Source organism: Hordeum vulgare, chromosome 3H (genome assembly GCF_904849725.1).
Source record: "Hordeum vulgare subsp. vulgare chromosome 3H, MorexV3_pseudomolecules_assembly, whole genome shotgun sequence".
NCBI lineage: Eukaryota > Viridiplantae > Streptophyta > Magnoliopsida > Poales > Poaceae > Hordeum > Hordeum vulgare.
The window spans coordinates 514,573,880-514,598,131 of NC_058520.1; the positions used below are offsets into that span (position 1 = coordinate 514,573,880).

The following is a 24,252-nucleotide window of genomic DNA, read 5'->3' on the forward strand; positions in this document are numbered from 1 at the left end:
TTTCTCCTACTGATTTATCCTTTTAAACCATATTTAGTCAGCACCTAAATATGCACGAAAGAGAATCACTTTAGCTGGTGGGGAACACATTATCCGCGGTACGAAACTACCTGTATCCCCCCTATTTATATCATAGACTGACATGGATTACCTGTTACGGGTATCCATGGTCACTGATGAGTTAAGTGGCCAAGGTGAGATCAGAAGAGGTGGTGCCATAAATGAACTTAATTGACAAGATCACAGGTAAAAATAATATGGTTTGAAGTGTTTTCCAATTTCTGCGCCTTTCCTTGTTAAATGTCTAAAAAGAAATAAGAAAATCATACTGAATGTGGAGCTTCATTGCATCACATTTATAGCAATGATACTATTAAATTTCATTTGCGTTCATGGGTTCTCACTCGTCAAAATTTAATAGTATAACCTCCAACCACTACATAAAGACTGATATGTCCCTTCGGTTGGTTGTTTTATTTTTCTCTGTTGTAGAATAGAAATGGTATATGTGCATCTATTTTCCCCGCGTCGTATTTTCACTGCCAATCACTAAGTAAGGTCTTAACTTCTTCAAAATGTTCTTTCCCCAAATGTTTTTGTGTGTGCAACTACAGCTGGTTTTCCTATTCCTTTATTGTACACTTTTATTCTGCAGAAGCGCATGGAAGACATGAAGCAAAAGGTTAATTATGAGGACGGCGAAAGACTATATATCTTAATTACCAGAAGTTGGGGAATCAAAGCAATCTACATGATGCATCTCTTCTATGTAGTTTTGCTTACCATAAACTGGTTTCATGCCTTTTAACCTATGAATCTATCATCAATGCAATATATAGGGCTTCTTATGAAGTATTTCCTTATGTTTAAAGAATATCGGTGTCTAAGAATGGAACCATATCCTAGGCCTACATGCTAATATTGTACACGAATGAATGCTTCACTTATTTATACCTAATCAACTTTGTAATAATAAGCGCGATATTAGCTTTTGTACCCTTCTTGATGGTTGAAATACTTTTCTGACATCTGCGACACATTTGCTTCCGTTTCCATATGTTCATGCTATCAACATTGTTAATTGTTCATCTTTATCTTTCTTTCCCTTTACAACCTACATGAATGGATATGGTTCCTGAGAGGTCATTTCTTATGCATCGGGTTCTCAAGGTGGATGTTGCTTGTTTAGATATATATGGTTCCACGTTATTCAAAACGGTTCATGTCATACTGGGTGCTATTTTATTGGGAGTGCCTTCGAACAGTATAGCATAAACATATTTGTTTTCTCTTTGGCCAATAATGCAATGATCTCTGTGCATATATAATGGTTATCAATACCAATAATTCTTGGTTTTAATTAGCTTCTTGCTTAAAGCCATTCTACTATCCATAATATAATTCACATTGCGTCATCTTTACATTTACGTCTGCTACTTATTCCCTACTAACATCGCATCTAACTGGCTTCTTGCGTCATCGGCGCAACCGGGTCATCTAGTGGTTTGAAACCATAGAATGGCTCTCACGCGCCACCTCTTATAGTGGATACCCTCAAACATAGGAGGTCTCATGGAAGCAGCAAAACCACTCGGGGTATATTACCTATTATAAGGTTTTTGGATTGTTGGAAATATGAGCAATTTATCATAGGATTTTATTAACAGAAAAGGTAGATAAAACATGACTATCATAATAGAGATGAAACAAGGTAAGTAATATAAAAATGAGACAGCAAAAGGCATGTGCACATATGATCTAGAAGAGAACATATATAGAGTCATTTTATATATGCAAGAAGGCATATGAAAAGATGAACAAATGGAACATATCTAGAAGAGAAACTAGAAAAGAAGTTACGACATGAACTCAAATGAAAGGAACAGGAGCACGTACTGAGTTGCAACAGCAGTAGTAGGGTTGGTGTTGGCATTGTCATTGGCCATGTTACCGAAGAGGTGGTCGACGTCAGGGAAGAAGTCGTCGTCCGGGAAGTGGTTGTCGATGTCCGTGATGAAAGTCAGTAGTCGCGCTGAGCGCTCCCCAAAAACCTGGTGGGGAACGTTGCATGGGAAACAAAAAAAATTCCTACGCACACGAAGACCTATCATGGTGATGTCCATCTACGAGAGGAGATTTGGATCTACGTACCCTTGTAGATCGCACAACAGGAAGCGTTAAGAAACACGGTTGATGTAGTGGAACGTCCTCACGTCCCTCGATCCGCCCCGCGAACCGTCCCACGATCCGCTCCGATCCAGTGCCGAACGGACGACACCTCCGCGTTCAGCACACGTATAGCTCGACGATGATCTCGGCCTTCTTGATCCAACAAGCAAGACGGAGAAGTAGATGAGTTCTCCGGCAGCGTGACGACGCTCCGGTGATGGTGAAGGATCAACTCCTGCAGGGTTCCGCCCGAGCTCTGCAGAAATACGATCTAGAGGTAAAACTATGGTGTCTAGATCTGAGTTGCACGTGACAAAGTTGTCTCAAATCAGCCCTAAATTACAAGTATATATAGGAGGGAGGGGGAGGGACTTGCCTTGAGGTCCAAGCCCCCAAGGTGCGCCGGCCAAGAGGAGGAGTAGGACTCCTACTCCAATCCTACTCAAAATAGGATTGGAAAGTGGAGTCCTTCTCTTCCTTCCCACCTTTTCTTTTTTTCTTTCTTTGGTTTTATCTTTATGGCGCATAGCCCTTATTGGGCTGTCCCGCCAGCCCACTAAGGGCTGGTGCACCACCCATAAGTCCTTTGGGCTTCCCCCGGGAGGGTTGCCCTCCTCCCGGTGAACTTCCGGAACCCATTCGTCAGTCCCGGTACATTCCCGGTAATGCCCGAAAACTTTCCGGTAATGTGACATCCTCGGATTGGTGCTACAGTAACTCCTGTAGTCAAGCGACAGTAATCCCACGCTAGTGAAGCCACGTCATCATAAATTCTATCGTGGATCTCGTGTTAGTCGAAAAACCAGTCGAGTTCGAAATTTACGAATAAAGTCGAACGAGAAACGTTTCGTGATGTTAAGTAAAAATGTCGGGAGAGTTGTTGAAATTCCCTAATATGTTATAAAAACGAATCGGACATTTTTAATTGTATTAAAAGTCCTATATAGTTAGAACAGAAAGATATAAATATATAAGAAAATAATAATGATAGAATGTCAGAAAGTAAAAGAAAGAAAAACAAATGATAAAAAAGGCAAACAACCGAACCCCCTCACCTGGCCCAACTGGGCCTAGTGGCCCAGCCGGCCAGGCCACCCATCAGTCCCGCTGGGAAACCCTAGCGAACCCCCCTGCCTCGCTCGCCCCCCCTCGCTACTCCCCCACCCCGCCGCCACCTCTCCCTCCCCCTCTCGGTCTCCCTTCCCCCCCACGACAGAGCCCACCCCACCGAGACCCCCACGCTCCCCCTCACGACTCTCCCTCCCCACGACCCTCCTCTCCTCCCGTCGCCTCGCCTCCCGTGGCCTCCTTCCCCAGAGCCGGCGCCCCCCGTCTACCCCCGTCCCTGCGCCCCCCAACCCGCGTCGACCTCCCTCTCCCTCCCCATCCCGCAGGCCTCCCCTGCGCCCCTTCCCGGCGGTTCCTCTCCCCTCACCCGGCCGTAGGTCCCTCACGTCGGGCTCCTACTCCGACGGTGCCCCGGCGAACCCCCCGGCACCCGAGCCCCCCACCATGGGCGGCCTTCCTCCGTTGGCCTCCGGTGGCCACATCCCGGCGCCGTGCCGGCCCCGTGAAGGAACCCCACCGGCGCCTCCGGATCTCCCCTTCACCAACTCCGGCAACCACCACCCCCCACGGCCACGGCGTCCCGGCCACCTCGGGCTCCTCCTTGCCGGCACCGCACCATCGGCCTCCTCGTCATCCTCCACAACGGCCGACCCCGAGCCTCGCCGCCCCGTTCCCCGGCAACGCCGGTGAGCCCTTTTGCGGGCTCCTCCCACCCTCTCCTTCCGTTTTCCGTCCCGGTTCCGTTTCGGAGATTAGTTCCCTCTTCCGACGCCGGTGAGGTCTCGTAGGGTGGTGGAGTTTTGCCCCATTCCTCTCTGTTGAGAGATGAACAAATGAACAGAGAGAGGGGAGAGATGAGAGTTTTGAGAGAAAAAAAAAACAAATGTTGTATTCCGTATGTATGTATGTATGTATTTGATACCCGTATTTACGTATGTATTTGCGTATATAGGCATGTGAAGAAATACGACATGTGTATGGTTAAGTATTTGTGATTAAAAATGTGTTTTTGGCCTAGGGTCACTTACCGGTGGGGCCAACGCACCCGCTGTCTATGACAGGGAGGCCCCACGCGATAGTTAATATAAATTATAAAAATAATGTTTTTATTAAATAAATAAATAAATAAATAGATATAATAATTAATTAATGAGTTAATGAATTAGTTAAATAAATATATTAGCTAAATTAATTAATTAGAATAATTAGAGTATGACACGCGGGTCCCCCACTAAATTAATCTGATTAAATAATATTTAATCTTAAATAAAACGTGTGCCTATGACGTTCGGGACCCGCAGGTCAGTTGAGCAGTCAAATGTTGATGTCAGCATGACATCGCGATGATGTCATAATGGGATTTTATTAAAATAGCTAAATCTGTTTTTAATTCCTAAATAATTAATAAAACTTTGAAAATTAATATAAAATAATCCGTAAGTCAGATCAACATAATTTCAACATGAAAGTTGATCAGCAAAGCGAGACGAACCCGGATACACGGTCCATTCGTCTGTCACGCGTCCCTAGCATAGCAAACTTGGAACTTTTCCATCGTTTCCAGTATTACCGGTAGTAGCCCGAGACCCGGAAAATATCGTCAGATATTCTTCCTACCCGTCTATGACGGATGTTGCTGCGTTAGCTCATGTCTAGCCTGCATCTTTCCATGTCATGCTTTGTGTTGCATCGGTGCTATTATTTATTGCTTCTTCCCCCTCTTCTTAACGGTAGACCCCGAGACTGACGCTGCTACCGGGTACATCTACGACCCTGCCGATCAGTCCTTTGCCGCAGAGCAGCAAGGCAAGCAAACTCCCCTTGATCATTCCTATATCACCTATGTCTTTCTTCCTACTGCTTGCATTAGTATTTTGCTACTGTTGTAGTTAGCTCCTATATCTGATGCATAGCCTGTTTTTTTTTATGAACTGCTACTTTCAGTCATGTACTTTAAATATGCTTAGTATAGGTGGAGCAGTCATCCCCTCTGACCCCGTAGATCAGTTGCCCCGCTTGTTTTCAAATCTCGATCTCTGATCGACGAGCCAGACCCGACACAGCACATTCACCCCCCCCTTTGTTGTACGACGCTACAGAGATACTATCGGGTACCGAGGGTGACACCTCACTAAGTACTCCTGATGATATCTCTGTAGTATAGCTAGTCGGTCGTGGTTATCGAGGGTGATTCCTCTTTCACCATTCCCGATGACGTCTCTGTCGTGCCACCCCGCGAGTGTGGGACCCCCGAGGGTGATTCCTCTAAGCCCACCTTGACGGGTACATCGTTCGGAATCCAACGAGGGTGATACCTCGGATTCCCCCGATGTTACAACCACACAGTTACTCGACCATGTTACTGGGATCATTGGTGATTAGTTGTAAGACAGGTGGATTCCCGTGAGACTATGTTGCTGGCCTAATTAAAATGCTAATGGATTTGGGTATTTGATCTGGGTTGGTCGGAGACCTTTTCGCACTAACCGGCTACGCGGGAAGAATTATGGGTACTCGATGTCGCGGTATCAGCCGAAGCTTTTCAGATGCCAGCAATGTAGCGGCGCGCGCCCGAGTGGTCCCAGATGCATCGCGCTTGTGATTAAGGGATGCTAGGACTGACGTCGGCCGCCCACGCCACGTGCAGGAGCGTGAAGGGGAACTGGGCCCACGAACCCTTTGTGCTTAGGATTTAGACCGGCGGGCTGGCCTCTCTGATTAGTCTTAGGTGGGGCTGCGACGTGTCGATATTCCGAGGCCGGGCAGGACCCAGAAAAGTATGTCCGGCCAGAGTGTTATCGAGCGTGACGGGACATGTGGTGCACCCCTGCAGGGACGAAAATTAACTATTCGGGTAGCCGTGTCCACGGTTACAGGACGACTTGGAGTTGTGCCCCGATCTTTTACAACTACAATTTTTACTTAACTGGAATTAGTTTGCCTCGGGATTGCTTCCTCGCAGGGAGTCGAGGGAGGATCTTTAGGCGTGACCTCACTTTAATATTGCTGCAACAATATGACTATTAATGTGTTACCCCTGTTCTACTCTCGTCTATTGCTGCAAGACCCTGAAGATGCTAGTCTTCGATAGGACTAGGATTTCTCTCTCTATTCTCGCATTGCTGCAGTCAGTCCACATATAACCCCCCCTTTTTTGATACTGATGCATATTTAGAATAGTTCTGATGTAAGACTTGCGAGTACTTTGGATGAGTACTCACCGCTGCTTTGCTCCCCCTTGTCCCCTTGATCCGTTTGCTGCGACCAGATGATGGAGCCCAGGAGATGGAGGTCCCCGCCACCGACGACTGCTACCCCGACGGTGCCTACTACTACGTGGAGGCCGCTGATGATCAGGAGTAGTTAGGAGGTTCCCAGGCAGGAGGCCTCGCCTCGTTCGATCGTTGTATCTTTTGTGCTAGCCTTCTCTAAGGCACCCCATGTTTTATGTCTGTACTCAGATATTTGTTGCTTCCGCTGACTCGTGTGTTTATCGAGCTTTCGTATTCTAGCCCTCGAGGCCCCTGGCTTGTAATATGAAGCTGATGTTATTTTATTTGTGTCTAGAGTTGTGTTGTGATATCTTCCCGTGAGTCCTTGGGTTTGATCGTACGCACTTGCGTGTATGGTTAGCGTACGATTAAGCCGAGGGCGTCACAAGTTGGTATCAGAGCCGACTGCCTGTAGATAGCCCCCTTTCCAACTCCTTGGCCGAAGTTGAGTCTAGTGTTTGAAAAACTTTACTAACACTGATGTTGTGGCTTACGGGCCCACATCTCAATTGGGTGGTATTAGTATCTTTTACTCCTTTCCTATACTCTGGGCTCTACTCTCTCTTCTCTTTCGGGTTAAAGATTTTACTAACTCTAACATTAGGTTCGCGTAAATATTTTCTCCCAAGGAGTCTCGTATTTCAAACGATGGCTTGATCTATCAGAAGACTCCGAAGTTACTCTCTGATGTTATCTCGAGAACTAGTGCCTATCGCTCTTGCGATTTCCTTTCCTCCGACTACCACTATGGATGACTACATACATATGTCGTTCATACTTTCTCCTCCAATTGTTCTTGTTATTACGAGATGCAACGAATTACCTTATCGGGGATTTGTTCGTCATCAGTTGTCATGGGTTCCGATAGCTCTCTGAATTATTATTCGGTCTTCCGAAATCCTCCGTAGCCACATGTTCATGACCTTTCTCACCTGCTTGCATTATGGTTAAATCCATATGTCTAGCAGCATTCATTAAAATCCTTTGTGATTTTCCTGTGATTTTATTGATTCTACCTTTTTGTGGATGCACACGATCATCTGTTGTGACTCATAAATTATCTACGGCTCAGACGTCCTTCCAGACCGAGTTGGTTCTCGACAAATCAATTTTTGGTGGGTTGTCCATCTAAGTCCATTCAACCTACTTGTATTTGATTGGAGCACCTGATTATGATACGCCAATCTGGAAATCATAATTCCTTTGGTAATTAAGTATCGATATTTTTCAGATGTTCTACTAACACGATGCATTGCATCCTATATCCCTCTGATTGAGTACCGTTACTCACATCAGATCATTTTTGGATTGTCAGACTCATTCCGAGTTATTATCCGACGACATCCTTTGCTTTAGAAAATTCTTGTGATTGCTTCCCCTGACACATGATGCCATTGGTAAATTGTGTCTTCTCCCTTTGATAAGTTGTATGATACGATTTGTCAGCCATGCCCTTCAAGCATGTGTTAATTGCTCTTGGAGTGTATGGTATATGTTCCTAAGATACCCCGATGGGTTGAACCTATGCCTTCCTAAATCAATATGAACCGAAGAGTTTTCTCGAGTCTTACTCTTCTGGTGTTATGCCGGTTATTCTTTCGAAGCTACAACTTGATCAAAGGCGAGGAATAAATGGCAGGTGATGCATTGATGAAGTGGGAGTCGACCTTGAACTCTGTGTTCATGCCCATGGAAACAACGTTGATCCCATCGTAGAAACTTCTCGTAACAATAATCATTCATTATATAATTTAATCTGGTATCTGTGACCTTGTCCTTTACAATCATGGTTCCGACCATGTTTTCCTACCTTGACTTCATTCTCAGACGTATTAAAGTACTTGTCTTCTTCAGATCAACACGCCGGTCCAAACCTTAAAGTTGATCTACCTCCGAGTATTATTCCTTGTAGCTCGAGGATATCGCGGAGCTATGGAACTTCTTGTGAGCTCCTCATCAACTATGATATCTTTCTTAATTCCAGTTGCCTCGTGTTTGAGTTGTTGGACACGTGAGTACATCGATAACTGAATCGAGTACGCATTACGATTCAACAATTTTTAGTAATCTTCCTTGTTTACGAGTTTGTACTTGATCATGTCATTCCAAGTTGTTAAGCTACATCATCATCGTCATGTTGTAGCTCGACCTTGCTATCTATACCCTTCATCCCTGGAACACAATACCAACTGTGCGTTAAGCTTGCATCGGACTTTCCACCTCATGTTGGTTGTCTTGAAAGGCAATCTCAATTCTAAGCGAGCAGTCTTATCTGTGTTTCCGACAACCTCTTGCTTCATCATTCCCTTGCTTGATGTCGTCGCTAAACGATTACATCTTCATGAAATTTCTCGACAAATGTGTCGTGATCACCATCAGCATTCGGAGCTCTTGGAGGGTATCAATTGAATGCATGTTGAGAAATACCATCCCTTTCCCTCGATGATTGTATTATCATCGACACCCGTGTTGTTTTCCCTCCAACACAAACATGTTCATGTTTTGTGTTGTCTTTTGTGTTACTCACTGTCCAGCTTATGTTATCTTCTACCTTGGAGTATTACTATTTGGTATGTCAAGAATGTCGTGAAAATTGCACGCGTATTAAGAATTCTTGATATAGTAATACTTCTTGCCATCACCATTCATTTCTTGGTCCCGTGTTGTTTCTAACCGGTATACCGACAAATGAACTCTGATGTGTGATTCCCATACTTCTGTCAACCCTATCCCCTTGAGGTTAACAACTGTTTGTTTCCTTCTTGGTGTGTTGGGTGTTGACTCATCATTTTATCATTGGTTGTGCTACTCAACCCGTATTTCCGAGTGCACCCTTCGACCAATGTTTAATTGTTGTTGTTCCCTCGAGCATACGACATTATACCATTTGATTTGACAAATGCTATCTCCTTAATATTATAAATTTTGGAAGTTCAACACTGGTAAAATCTTGAGGGATTGTTGTTGAGCCTATCAGCCACACCCTCAACTTCTCTATGTACCACGATGAAGCTTTTGAAATCATTATCCTTGTGCCTAGCTCATGAAGAATATGTGGATAGTAGGAGTGTATTTCCCAAAGTTCACGTGCACTCTTTCCGCCGTGAACATGGAAAGTTTTGTTTCGCTTCCTCTCGTGAAATACCAAATCATTCACGCATGTGCGAAGTGTTATATGTTTTGAAGAATTGTTATCTTCACTTGATATAATTTCTCTTAGCACGCCAAGCCACCGACTGATTTGATCAAGGAAAATAAGTTCTTTCATAAGAGCTAATCCAGACTTACACATGGAACCTTGTCATCCTCGATGATGGTTCCCAAAATGAGAACCCAGTTGCCTTTTGAGATAAGAATTTCACGTGGGCCCTAATGTCTTGACATGCTGTTCATGTGTCTTACAATCAAACTCATGATTCAAGGATTACTTGTGAAGTTCATACCCTGAGAATCTTACATCTTCATTTTTCTTCTCAGACATCTTGAGTCTGAGGTATCCTAACACCAACCAGATCGGAATCTCGGGCAGATATGATGGTTGTGACATTTTCCCAATAATTATAACTTTGGTCTTTAGGTAAACCGGTACAGTGATGTCTTGTCTGGCACACTGGGTCGGAGGACCTATTGTTATAAATCCTTCCATATGTAAGTTTCGCCATTCTACCATGAGGAAATTGTATGACTTAGCTTTGTAAGATGTCCCTCCTAGTTCCTCTTTGTATATCCACAAGTCCAACCTTTATCTGATGACCATGTCGATGCTACCCCAAAGCACGGATGTGGTACTCTAAATTCAACAGGAACATTGGAAGCGCGATGCTAAATTGTTCCTGATCAATTATCCAAACTGCATGGTATGGATAAACATGTTGATTCTTATTGTCTCTTTACCAAGATGGTTATGTGCTGGATGACCTATCATGTATACCATACTCTATGATTTCCTCGGGAATGGTATACTCTAATACTTGTGTGTGTGTGAACACCTTTTCCCTCCCATTGGTCTGTTTGATTTTTATTGTGGCATAACTTATCTAAGCAGTGTTAATTCCCTGCTTAGGTAAAATTCTTGGTTTACGACTCTGTTGGTAAGACCCTGCTACTATTATGGATAACATTCCCGTAGCCACCGGTGGACGAGAGCCGTGCCTATTGGTCCGCCTCGTTTCAACGAGCAGGAAAATGGTTCTATTCGTTCCCCGCCCTTGGTACTGACGTTGTTACCAACATTACTGACAGGTTACCCTCTGACATGTCTTGCTACCAAGACCGTATAGTATGTCACCCCTCTGCCTACTCTCGGCCCACCTGGTGGACCCATAACCCAAAGTTCCACAGGATTGAAACCTGGCTCTCCTGTACATCTTTGACTTCTAGTTATCCTTTACACTTGGTTTAGTATGAAATTCTCAAGCCACCGTTCAATGGACCGATCACTCTTCGGTCCGGATATTATTCAACATACTAAAGATCAAGTCCGCATTATTCATGCGAATCTGAAGGCTGCTCAGTCTCGTTAGAAAAGTCAGTATGACCGTCATCCTCAGGATATGGTCTATCAACCTGGCGGAAACACATCTTCGTGTCACCCCAATGAGAGGCGCACACCGTTTTGTAATCAAGGTCAAGTTAGCTCCTCGCTATATTGGTCCTTTCACTGTTCTCGAAACGCGTGGAAGAGTGGCTTATCAATTGGAACTGCCGGCGAACCTTTCTCAGGTTCACGATGTCTTCCGTGTTCCTCGGCTCCGTTGCTGCTTCAAGGATCCTATTCGAGCAGTGGATCATGGTATGCTTGAGCTGCAACAAGACATCTCTTATAAGAAGCATCCGGTCCGCATTCTCGACCAAGCCGAACGTAAGACTCGTCGCAAAGTCACCAAGTTCCTTAGGGTGCAGTGGTCAAATCATTCTAGAGCTGAAGCCAGTTGGGAACGCGAGAATCATCTTCGTGATGAATACCCCGAACTCTTGCCTTCTACCCCTTAATTCTTGGGACGAGAATTCTTGTTAGTGGGGGAGAGTTGTGACATCCTTGGATTGGTGCTACAGTAACTCCTGTAGTCAAGCGACAGTAATCCCACGCTAGTGAAGCCACGTCATCATAAATTCTATCGTGGATCTCGTGTTAGTCGAAAAACCAGTCGAGTTCGAAATTTACGAATAAAGTCGAACGAGAAACGTTTCGTGATGTTAAGTAAAAATGTCGGGAGAGTTGTTGAAATTCCCTAATATGTTATAAAAACGAATCGGACATTTTTAATTGTATTAAAAGTCCTATATAGTTAGAACAGAAAGATATAAATATATAAGAAAATAATAATGATAGAATGTCAGAAAGTAAAAGAAAGAAAAACAAATGGTAAAAAAAAGGCAAACAACCGAACCCCCTCACCTGGCCCAACTGGGCCTAGTGGCCCAGCCGGCCAGGCCACCCATCAGTCCCGCTGGGAAACCCTAGCGAACCCCCCTGCCTCGCTCGCCCCCCCTCGCTACTCCCCCACCCCGCCGCCACCTCTTCGTCCCCCTCTCGGTCTCCCTCCCCCCCCCACGACAGAGCCCACCCCACCGAGACCCCCACGCTCCCCCTCACGACTCTCCCTCCCCACGACCCTCCTCTCCTCCCGTCGCCTCGCCTCCCGTGGCCTCCTTCCCCAGAGCCGGCGGCCCCCGTCTACCCCCGTCCATGCGCCCCCCCCTCAACCCGCGTCGACCTCCCTCTCCCTCCCCATCCCGCAGGCCTCCCCTGCGCCCCTTCCCGGCGGTTCCTCTCCCCTCACCCGGCCGGAGGTCCCTCACGTCGGGCTCCTACTCCGACGGTGCCCCGGCAAACCCCCCCGGCACCCGAGCCCCCCACCATGGGCGGCCTTCCTCCGTTGGCCTCCGGTGGCCACATCCCGGCGCCGTGCCGGCCCCGTGAAGGAACCCCACCGGCGCCTCCGGATCTCCCCTTCACCAACTCCGGCAACCACCACCCCCCACGGCCACGACGTACCGGCCACCTCGGGCTCCTCCTTGCCGGCACCGCACCATCGGCCTCCTCGTCATCCTCCACAACGGCCGACCCCGAGCCTCGCCGCCCCGTTCCCCGGCAACGCCGGTGAGCCCTTTTGCGGGCTCCTCCCACCCTCTCCTTCCGTTTTCCGTCCCGGTTCCGTTCCGGAGATTAGTTCCCTCTTCCGACGCCGTTGAGGTCTTGTAGGGTGGTGGAGTTTTGCCCCATTCCTCTCTGTTGAGAGATGAACAAATGAACAGAGAGAGGGGAGAGATGAGAGTTTTGAGAGAAAAAAAATACAAATGTTGTATTCCGTATGTATGTATGTATGTATTTGATACCCGTATTTACGTATGTATTTGCGTATATAGGCATGTGGAGAAATACGACATGTGTATGGTTAAGTATTTGTGATTAAAAATGTGTTTTTGGCCTAGGGACACTTATCGGTGGGGCCAACACATCCGCTGTCTATGACAGGGAGGCCCCACGCGATAGTCAATATAAATTATAAAAATAATATTTTTATTAAATAAATAAATAAATAGATATAATAATTAATTAATGAGTTAATGAATTAGTTAAATAAATATATTAGCTAAATTAATTAATTAGAATAATTAGAGTATGACACGCGGGTCCCCCACTAAATTAATCTGATTAAATAATATTTAATCTTAAATAAAACGTGTGCCTATGACGTTCGGGATCCGCAGGTCAGTTGACTAGTCAAATGTTGATGTCAGCATGACATCGCGATGATGTCATAATGGGATTTTATTAAAATAGCTAAATCTGTTTTTAATTCCAAAATAATTAATAAAACTTTGAAAATTAATATAAAATAATCCGTAAGTCAGATCAAAATAATTTCAACATGAAAGTTGATCAGCAAAGCGAGACGAACCCGGATACACGGTCCATTCGTCTGTCACGCGTCCCTAGCATAGCAAACTTGGAACTTTTCCATCGTTTCCAGTATTACCGGTAGTAGCCCGAGACCCAGAAAATATTGTCAGATATTCTTCCGACCCGTCTATGACGGATGTTGCTGCGTTAGCTCATGTCTAGCCTGCATCTTTCCATGTCATGCTTTGTGTTGCATCGGTGCTATTATTTATTGTTTCTTCCCCCTCTTCTTACCGGTAGACCCCGAGACTGACGCTGCTGCCGGGTACATCTACGACCCTGCCGATCAGTCCTTTGCCGCAGAGCAGCAAGGCAAGCAAACTTCCCTTGATCATTCCTATATCGCCTATGTCTTTCTTCCTACTGCTTGCATTAGTATTTTGCTACTGTTGTAGTTAGCTCCTATATCTGATGCATAGCCTGTTTTTTGATGAACTGCTACTTTCAGTCATGTACTTTAAATATGCTTAGTATAGGTGGAGCAGTCATCCCCTCTGACCCCGTAGATCAGTTGCCCCGCTTGTTTTCAAATCTCGATCTCTGATCGACGAGCCAGACCCGACACAGCACATTCACCCCCCCTTTGTTGTACGACGCTACAGAGATACTATCGGGTACCGAGGGTGACACCTCACTAAGTACTCCTGATGATATCTCTGTAGTATAGCTAGTCGGTCGTGGTTATCGAGGGTGATTCCTCTTTCACCATTCCCGATGACGTCTCTGTCGTGCCACCCCGCGAGTGTGGGACCCCCGAGGGTGATTCCTCTAAGCCCACCTTGACGGGTACATCGTTCGGAATCCAACGAGGGTGATACCTCGGATTCCCCCGATGTTACAACCACACAGTTACTCGACCATGTTACTGGGATCATTGGTGATTAGTTGTAAGACAGGTGGATTCCCGTGAGACTATGTTGCTGGCCTAATTAAAATGCTAATGGATTTGGGTATTTGATCTGGGTTGGTCGGAGACCTTTTCGCACTAACCGGCTACGCGGGAAGAATTATGGGTACTCGACGTCGCGGTATCAGCCGAAGCTTTTCAGATGCCAGCAATGTAGCGGCGCGCGCCTGAGTGGTCCCGAGATGCATCGCGCTTGTGATTAAGGGATGCTAGGACTGACGTCGGCCGCCCACGCCACGTGCAGGAGCGTGAAGGGGAACTGGGCCCACGAACCCTTTGTGCTTAGGATTTAGACCGGCGGGCTGGCCTCTCTGATTAGTCTTAGGTGGGGCTGCGACGTGTCGATATTCCGAGGCCGGGCAGGACCCAGAAAAGTATGTCCGGCCAGAGTGTTATCGAGCGTGACGGGACATGTGGTGCACCCCTGCAGGGACGAAAATTAACTATTCGGGTAGCCGTGTCCACGGTTACACGACGACTTGGAGTTGTGCCCCGATCTTTTACAACTACAATTTTTACTTAACTGGAATTAGTTTGCCTCGGGATTGCTTCCTCGCAGGGAGTCGAGGGAGGATCTTTAGGCGTGACCTCACTTTAATATTGCTGCAACAATATGACTATTAATGTGTTACCCCTGTTCTACTCTCGTCTATTGCTGCAAGACCCTGAAGATGCTAGTCTTCGATAGGACTAGGATTTCTCTCTCTATTCTCGCATTGCTGCAGTCAGTCCACATATAACCCCCCCTTTTTTGATACTGATGCATATTTAGAATAGTTCTGATGTAAGACTTGCGAGTACTTTGGATGAGTACTCACCGCTGCTTTGCTCCCCCTTGTCCCCTTGATCCGTTTGCTGCGACCAGATGATGGAGCCCAGGAGATGGAGGTCCCCGCCACCGACGACTGCTACCCCGACGGTGCCTACTACTACGTGGAGGCCGCTGATGATCAGGAGTAGTTAGGAGGTTCCCAGGCAGGAGGCCTCGCCTCGTTCGATCGTTGTATCTTTTGTGCTAGCCTTCTCTAAGGCACCCCATGTTTTATGTCTGTACTCAGATATTTGTTGCTTCCGCTGACTCGTGTGTTTATCGAGCTTTCGTATTCTAGCCCTCGAGGCCCCTGGCTTGTAATATGAAGCTGATGTTATTTTATTTGTGTCTAGAGTTGTGTTGTGATATCTTCCCGTGAGTCCTTGGGTTTGATCGTACACACTTGCGTGTATGGTTAGCGCACGATTAAGCCGAGGGCGTCACAGGTAACCAAATGAAGTCATCCTATATATCAATCTTCGTCTCCGGACCATTCCGGAAACCCTCGTGACGTTCGTGATCTCATCCGGGACTTCAAATAACATTCGGTAACCACGCATATAACTCAACTATACTAAAACATCGTCGAACCTTAAGTGTGTAGACCCTGCGGGTTCGAGAACTATGTCGACATGCCCCGAGGTACTCCTCGGTCAATATCCAATAGTGGGACCTGGATGGCCATATTGGATCCTACATATTCTCCAAAGATCTTATCGGTTGAACCTCAGTGTCAAGGATTCATATAATCCCGTATGTCATTCCCTTTGTCCTTCGGTATGTTACTTGCCCGAGATTCGATCATCGGTATTCGCATACCTATTTCGATCTCGTTACCAGCAAGTCTCTTTACTCGTTCCGTAATACAAGATCCTGTGACTTACACTTAGTCACATTGCTTGCAAGGCTTGTGTGTGATGTTGTATTACCGAGTGGACCTCGAGATACCTCTCCGTCACACGGAGTGACAAATCCCAGTCTTGATCCATACTAACTCAACGGACACCTTCGGAGATACCTGTAGAGCACCTTTATAGTCACCCAGTTACGTTGTGACGTTTGATACACACAAGGCATTCCTCCGGTGCCAGTGAGTTATATGATCTCATGGTCATAGGAACAAATACTTGACACGCAGAAAACTATAGCAATAAAACGACACGATCAATATGCTACGTTCATAGTTTGGGTCTAGTCCATCACATGATTCTCCTAATGATGTGATCCACTTATCAAGCAACAACACTTTGCACATAGCCAGAAAACCTTGACTATCCTTGATCAACTGGCTAGCCAACTAGAGGCTTGCTAGGGACATTGTTGTGTCTATGTATCCACACATGTATCTATGTTTTCATTCAATACAATTATAGCATGGATAATAAACGATTATCTTTAAATAGAAAATATAATAATAATTATTTATCATTGCCTCTAGGGCATATTTCCAACAAAACCTTATCGCCCTTCTCCCGTACATGACTTGAAGAGACGAAGTTCCGGAGGCCTACTGTCCCGACCTACGGTGCACGTCGCAAGTCGGGTTGGGGAAGAACGTAGCAGCAACATAGAGAATGGAACCAATGGCGAGAGGAAGTTCTGATGCGTATCTCTCGAGAGAAGCGACCTCCCTTTTATAGGCGCAAGAGAAGGAGGCGGGAGGCCAGCGATGGGAGCCGAAGAGAACGAGGGAGACGAAACAAACAGACAGTACGTTCGTGTTCAATTTACACTACAGCAAAAACATTCGGCTTCCGAGTGACCTTTCGAATACGAGTCATGCACGACAAATAATTAGTTTAGCTCATTCCCGCAACCCGCGTCGTGACGAGGCGAGGTGGGCGGAGGAGGAGGCGGAGCGCGCGTGTATGTCTCTCTTGTTCTCAAGCTCATACATGTGTGGAAACATCCTCTCTTATAAGGAGGTCCAACTCCCACTAAACTAGCAATGTGGGACTAAACTTTTCCACCTCTTGCCTTGCACGAATGGGTTGCATGGGCCTCTAGGATTTATTATGAATTTCTGAAATTATTATTGGGCTGGCCCAAAATAGATAAAATTCCAGCATCCTCCCACCCCCAACCCATTTACTCGTTCATCGCTGACTCTAAGACAGCCTCTTCCTCTAGCCTTACCACCACCTGCGACGGCGACTCAGATCTATGCAAGCGATGGCGGCGCCAACGTCGGTAGCAGATCCGACAGTAGGAGTTGTTGCTGCTCTTCCATTTGGCCATCGTGTGGTCGTCCTTGACTAAGCCATGCCCCCCATTCATCGTCCTCATCCCTAATACCGGTAAGAAACACCCCCTCTCCCCAATGTTAGGTTCCATTGTTAGGCCGCTGGGCAAGGTGTAGGATCGATTTCCCCAATGTTCAACGCACCCTCGATGTGGACTAGGTTATGGACGCACGGATGCGGCTGGTAGTTTAGGCAACAACGTTGATATCTGTGATTCAGCCATGGGTCATATTCATGCACATTTTTCGTCGTGGTGAGAGACCTATCATCACATATGGTCCAATATTTATGCATGAGCGGGAGATGATCGTCAATCTGAACAACATATACAACTTCAACGACACAGATGCTCTGTGAATGTTTAGAATGAAAAAACACCATTTTCCATACTTGTTCGGATCTTCCGGAGCGGGGGGCTGCTAGAAGATAGCTTCCACATCAGTGTGGAAGAGCAAGTGGCCATGTTCCTTCATGTTGTTGGCCATAACCAAAGATTCAGGGTTATCCACAACACATTCAGGAGATCAATGGAGACCATCTCAAGGTACTTCAAGCAAGTGTTTTATACCGTTGGGGAGGCTGAGAGGAGAGATGATCAAGTCACCAACTCGCAGGACTCCTATCAATATTCACACTAACCCAAGATGGTATCCATACTTCAAGGTGAGCAATGCAGTATGTAGTTCATTGCTTCATATGTTAGGATTGTTCAAGGTAAGCATTAACACAATCTTGTATTGTCATTTCAGGATTGCATTGAGGCAACAGATGGTACTCATGTCACTGTCAGAGTGTCGAGGTCACAAGCTACACCATTTAGGGGAAAAGGCACTACACAAGCAAGAATATGCTTACTGTTGTTGACTTCGCGGGTTCGGGGCGTGGGACTGGCGTGCCACCGGATCGATATGTCTCCTGCCACTCCCTGGCTTCAGTAATGGAGTTCATTATCCTTTGGATAACACAAGATAAAAATAGAGTGTGACTAGCTCTCATCTTAGATAAGAATTAACTAAAAGCATCTTTAATAGTTTCCATAACTCTAAAACAACTGCAGTTACAGAGCAAAAAATCTCTCTTCGACAGTTCCCGTAAAATAATCATAACTTCAAAGAATCATGTAGAATTGTTCATTTTTTAATTTCGATTTTCTTCCCGTAAAATCTTGGCGGGCCGGTAATCGTCTAAACTTCACATCGTGCCTGCCCGGAATGCTGCCGCACCGCTCCTTGCGAACGGTCGTCTCACACCGGTTCAAGCTGCCCCCTCATCGGCGGCCATTGCACATTCAGTGCTATCGGGTCCGAGAGAATTATATTTTTTGTTTAATTAAAAACCCAGATTTAGGGAAAAAGGTTTACAAGAAGTAACAAAAGTAGCTCTCGGACAACTTTTCTTAAATTTTACGATCATCCCATAAAACCAATTGTATGGGAAGTTTTTTAAGGAAGTTGTTGGAGTTGCTCCATTTGATTTCACCCGAGACCTTTCCTTTTTTTTCCGATTAATCAGATGATATACTCCCTTTGTCCCTTAATACAAGACGTTTTCACAATTTAATTTGAAGTTAGACGAGGCATAGCAAATCCGATGGAAATAACATATCCTCCTCCCACGAACTATGGCTCATTTACTGAACCCATTGATGAGAATGAACTCAACTTCAGATCGGAAAATGGTTATGACTTTCTTTTCTTTTAGGAGGTAGGCGCTCATTTTTTTTCCCCTTCCAAGTTGCTCGCCCCAGCCCGACTTGATTCTAGGAACAAAGCTTAAGAAGCAAAAAATGCCTTGATCCACTCGATTATGGTCACTTCAACTGGATCTATCCACTACTCCAACATTTTAACCCGCAAGTCCAATACATAGACATAGTAAATATGAGTGTATACATTTCACCGTTTGCAGGGGTTAAAATGATTCAACTAAATCCTTTGGAATATGAGAGATTCAACTAAATCCTTTGGAATATGAGAGAACTTGTAGACTTCAACGGCAGACGTCTCAAGACTGGCCAACCTCTGCAGTCTGTACTCAACCTCCAAACGGCCTGATTCTCTCAGAATAAGTACAGAGCTGCAAGAATATGTACACTGTCCGGTTTGCCCTCCAGTAATTTGATAACCATTCTTAAGCCAAAAAAAAGTACAACAAATTTTACAGCTTTATTATATTCTAGTCAGTGGCTACACGTGTAAGGGACTAGACTAATGGCTCCTTGGGAGAGGTCCTAATATAGCAATTATCTGCTGCTTCCATTTTTATAAACTGCATTACCCTTCTATTTCTTCAAATTCGGACGGTCCATGGAAACAATCGCCAGAAAAACTCAAATGAGAAGGAAGTCCCGTTAATCTCTTCATGCTCTGAGTCTCACAACTAATTGCTGAATTCACCAATCGTAATCTGGCTGGTATTTAACATGCTGTTGTAGAATAGTTGATCGCGACTTCACATGCTTCTGCGCCCGAAGACATGTATGTCACGGATGTGTTCCCATTAGCAGCAGCAGAGTTAGGCATGAGAAGGAGAAATGCAGGCAACAGCAGTCATCGTATCCTCGGTCTTATCTGATAGTATTTCACACCATAACCTACTGTGGATGCCATTGTTGTTGTAGCAACCAGCCAACTGCAGTTATAAAACAAATACTTAGCATGGAACACTGCAAGCAAAATACTCTATACTGTTTTATATAAACTATGCCTTCTTTACAACCATCACTTATTGATGTCCAAGTATTCTTCTGTTTCGGTATTATTTGCTTGAAATCATCAAATTCATATAGGATGGTTCAACATAAATAGTGGCTTGGATTGTTCAACGTGAATGCACAATTTTACATTAAAATAAATAAATAAAAGACACACAATTTTATCAAACTACAAACACCAGGGCGGACAAATGTTTGAAAAAAAGATTACCCCAAGTATGTAACATAATTCTGAGTCTCCTCTGTGCCAAATTCTGGCTGAAGGAGTGCACCAGCAACCAACATCAACTGAAATACCGTATTTACCTGCACTAAAAAATTGTTGTCATGCTTGTCAAAGGTCCACAGGATCAAAGAATGTGAGAGCACAGTGACATACCTTGCTGATGAAAAGAGGTTGAACCTTCTCACGGTGAATTGCATCTAAGTTACAAAAGTCTGACCAACTGTTCCACTGGCGCAAGGATAATCAGGGTGTGAATTAATTTAAACACTTAAAAATATACCTTAATTTTGTGTATAAGTAGTACCTTCCACCCCAGGCTGGATGCTCGTTTGTAGAAGGCACCACCCACCAGGAGAAAGTCTCTTGCAACCACCAGACCAACAAGGCCAGCTTCAAGCAAAGCAATGAAGGTGCAACATTATTGAGTGATTTGCCGAGTTATTCAGTTAAGGGCAAGAATAGCAGGATGACATAAACAAACTATCAGCAGTCAACATCATTGTATTTTCACTTGGATGAAGCTGGGATTTTATACATTTTGAGTATGACCCAATATTTTTGGTTGGGATTGACATTATACATGGGGATGCAAGCAAGCTGTGTTGCAAAGATACAAAATGAAGAGAATATGCTTTAGCTACTCACGATGTAAGAGCTCCTTTTCAACCATCGCTACGGCAACACAGCAAATCAACACCTAAGCAACACAACAAACACTGCAGATCAGATTAACAGCACAGATAGTTTAATGAAGAAACATAAAGCTTATATATCTTGATTTGAAGTTTGAACCTTGTCAGCCAACGGGTCCAGATATGAACCAATTACAGAATTGATGCCCATCTTTCTTGCTAAAAACCCATCCAACTATTATTAGAGAACAAATGATGAGTAAGGTTTTTAACATATGGTGTTAGTATGGTCGCAATATTAGAAGGGTGTAATCTTACCCAATCACTTGCACCAGACAAAGCTAATGTGCCAAAAGCAGGAAGATACCATTCATTCATAATCATCCTACATGACACATGTAGATAATCAAAACCAGAACCATAGACAAAAAAGATAAATATAATCATAGCCCTATATGTCTAAAATATACAAGGTACAAACATGGGCATCCTTTATTTGACAGTAATTGCATGCTCTGACACCTAGAGAGCTGAATAATTCAGAATCATTGTTAAAACATAAAAAAAAACTAATTTGACAATAACCACAATTTTGAAGAATTCCAGTAATGAAGCAAAACTGAAAACAATATAACAACTAACAGCAGGATGGTGCAGTCTTAAATGATGGAATGATAAGCCTACGGCCTGGCAACGCATCAGATTTGACACTCACATGCAGTACTGGAGTAATAAGCAATGAATCTGATTCTAATGTGAAGGATAAATAATAGGTTTACCCAGCAATTTATGTTAGGCCATGTCAGAAAAACACAAGAACGGCACATTCAGTATCTTTTATCTGACATGGTTCAGAGCTGTCTGGTCAAGGTATTTACATGATCAAAGAGAAAATGAAGAAAGGTTCGATGATTGTTAACATGTTCTGACTACAAATCCCACAACCTTGGTTGCAACTAACAAGTTCACACATCACATTTAATATCCTGTCTCAGTTTGCAGCCTCCTGAAATGTAAATATTTAGAGTTCTTGGTTCCATAAGATATGACATACAAAAGTAACTCAGCCATGCCCAATGTAAAACTTGAAATACAATCAATTATAAGAAATACATAAGGCCTCAACAATACATAGCATCAAATATTTCGTTCCTTTTAGGCTACCACATTCAGACCTACATCATCAGACGTGCAGCAACATGATTTTAAATAGCTGGTTTGCACAGAAATGAGTGCTACGCATAAGACTTTTTTTTTTTCATGAGATACCCATGCACAAGCACAGAATCAACTATGAAAAATAATGGAGCATGGTAATTCATGGCATCAAGCCTGCACACACTTTCTATCCGAATCAATTATCATGCCTAATTAGCAAATCTGAACTATTAACACGGTGTGTACTGAATGCAGTACAAAGCAAACACCAGAGCAGTAGCATTTTGATCGACGAAGCCCAACATCAAACTTAAGCACCTATATTAATGCATCCAATTCAACAGCATGGTGACACCTGAATGTAAGAACTCACCATCCAATGAGCGGCCCCGACGCCATGCGCCCGATCGACACCAAATTGGGCAGATTCAGAAACTTCTCGCCTCCACCCGCACCCGCGGCCTCGCCTCCGTAGACCCGTTTGGGCTCCCAACGCACCGCGTCGGCCAAAGCCTGCGCACCGCCGCCGGCAATGGCGCGAGCCCTGTAGAGCTTCGAGCGGAAGGCGGTGGCGGTGGTGAACGGCGTGGCGGAGCGCGAGAGCGTCCATGAGGACGAGGAGGGGAGCAGCGGCCCGCTGCGGGGGCGGGCGAGGCCTCCGGGATCGGCCGCGGCCGCGGCGGCGAAGGGCGCGGGGACGAAGGGCGCGGGGGCGGGAGGGACGGCGGCGCGGAATGGGGCGGAGAGGGTGTAGTGGGAGAGGAGAGGCCTCGGGTTCGGGAGGGCGGGGTTCCTGCGGAGGAGAGGGTTTAGGGTTCTGAGGAAGGCCATGCCCGTGGACTGCGGAGCATTGGAGGGGGGGCGAGGGCTGTCTGTCGGGATCCTTGGGGAGGGGGAGGAGAGCTTCTTGCGCTTGGGATTGCTGGTTTCTCGAGGAAGGTGACGGCCTGACGGGGAGTGGAGCGGCGGCTGGTAGGTGGGGCCGCCGTCTGTGTTACACGCTCCTTCTTCTTCTTACACGCTCCTCCTTTGGTTGAGTCTCGCTCTAGCTTGTTAGGGCAAATGTCGTCGTTTTCTCACGACAGATGCCATAAATAGGCTTGTCGAGAGTGATTGAGATCGAAGAAACACCACAGGCTCCGGAAACGAGATTGGTAACTAGCGATGCAAGACGCACGATGTACGCAGGTTCGAGGCTCTCCGTGGGAGATAACACCCCGAATCCTGCCGGAGTGATTGATGAACCAAGAGGATTACAAGATGCTCTTTGAGCTGTTCGACGGAGGAGGAAGATGGAGCAACCGGCTTGCTATCTGTCTCTCCTATATGGGTGTGTGGAAATGAGAATGGCCGACCCTCTGCATGGAGTGGGGCCAGGGGGTTTTATACACGAACCCCCGGCCTACAAAATGGATAATAGGTACGATATGGGGGCCCGGCTGGCAGCCTCTCCGGCTGGCCAAAGGGCCCACGGATGATTATTCTTGTCGCTGGAGGGGCTCGCCGGCTGCAAGGTCCCATCTAGCCCTGGGACCCACCGGCTGACCTACGGGATTGGTGCGTGCTCCCCACGCAGGGCGCGAGCGGTACGATGGTCGTCGTCTTGCGAGATCCGGCGTCGGTCAACGGTACGACCGTCTCCACCGTAGCCACGCCGGGCCAGGTAATGGAGTGGGTGGTGGCGTGCGAGTACTGTACATGGTTGACGGGTCATAGCCGGCACCGGTCAACGGTACGGCCGCCACCACTGTAGCCATGCGTATGCTTCTTTATCGTACCCATGTTGAGGTACTTTCGCCTTTAGTCGAAGGCCCCCGTCACATCATGAGGGTCGATGCGACAGGTGCCTGTCAGCCGGCTGGCGGCTAGCCATCCGGCTAGAGAGTAGACGGCTACGCTCCTAGCCGGCAAAGACTACGCAGCCGGCCAGGAGGAGCCAACAGTTGAGGAAGCCTTCACCCCTCTTTACGCCGAAATATGAGGAAGTAGGCTTGATGAGACTACCCCAGGGTTATCCCCCCGTCAGTAGTCCCCGAAGCAGGGGAGGTCCATCGTCTCAAGGCGGAGGGCCTCGCCGGCTTGAATTTTTGGCTCGCGGGTCCTGGGAGCCGCGACCCGTGAGCCAAGCATGGGAGAGGGCTAGGCG

General features: G+C 46.0%; 1 protein-coding gene and 1 long non-coding RNA gene across 2 annotated transcripts; one reads left to right on the forward strand and one right to left on the reverse strand.

The window, feature by feature from the left end:
• Positions 1 to 222: 222 nt before the first annotated feature.
• On the forward strand, positions 223 to 871 carry LOC123444602. Its single transcript, XR_006631011.1, has 2 exons — positions 223 to 553; positions 656 to 871. It is a non-coding gene; the product is annotated as an uncharacterized LOC123444602 (long non-coding RNA).
• An 18,652-nt stretch (positions 872 to 19,523) lies between these two features.
• On the reverse strand, positions 19,524 to 23,080 carry LOC123440356 (CDP-diacylglycerol--glycerol-3-phosphate 3-phosphatidyltransferase 1, chloroplastic). The gene is made up of 8 exons (XM_045116926.1): positions 22,480 to 23,080; positions 21,267 to 21,333; positions 21,109 to 21,183; positions 20,962 to 21,013; positions 20,621 to 20,706; positions 20,470 to 20,544; positions 20,302 to 20,396; positions 19,524 to 20,008 (listed from the first exon to the last, which is right to left on the reverse strand). Exons 1-8 carry the CDS (start codon positions 22,935 to 22,937, stop codon positions 19,927 to 19,929), a joined length of 990 nt encoding a protein of 329 aa, XP_044972861.1. The 5' UTR covers positions 22,938 to 23,080; the 3' UTR covers positions 19,524 to 19,926.
• Between the last annotated feature and the right edge of the window lie 1,172 nt (positions 23,081 to 24,252).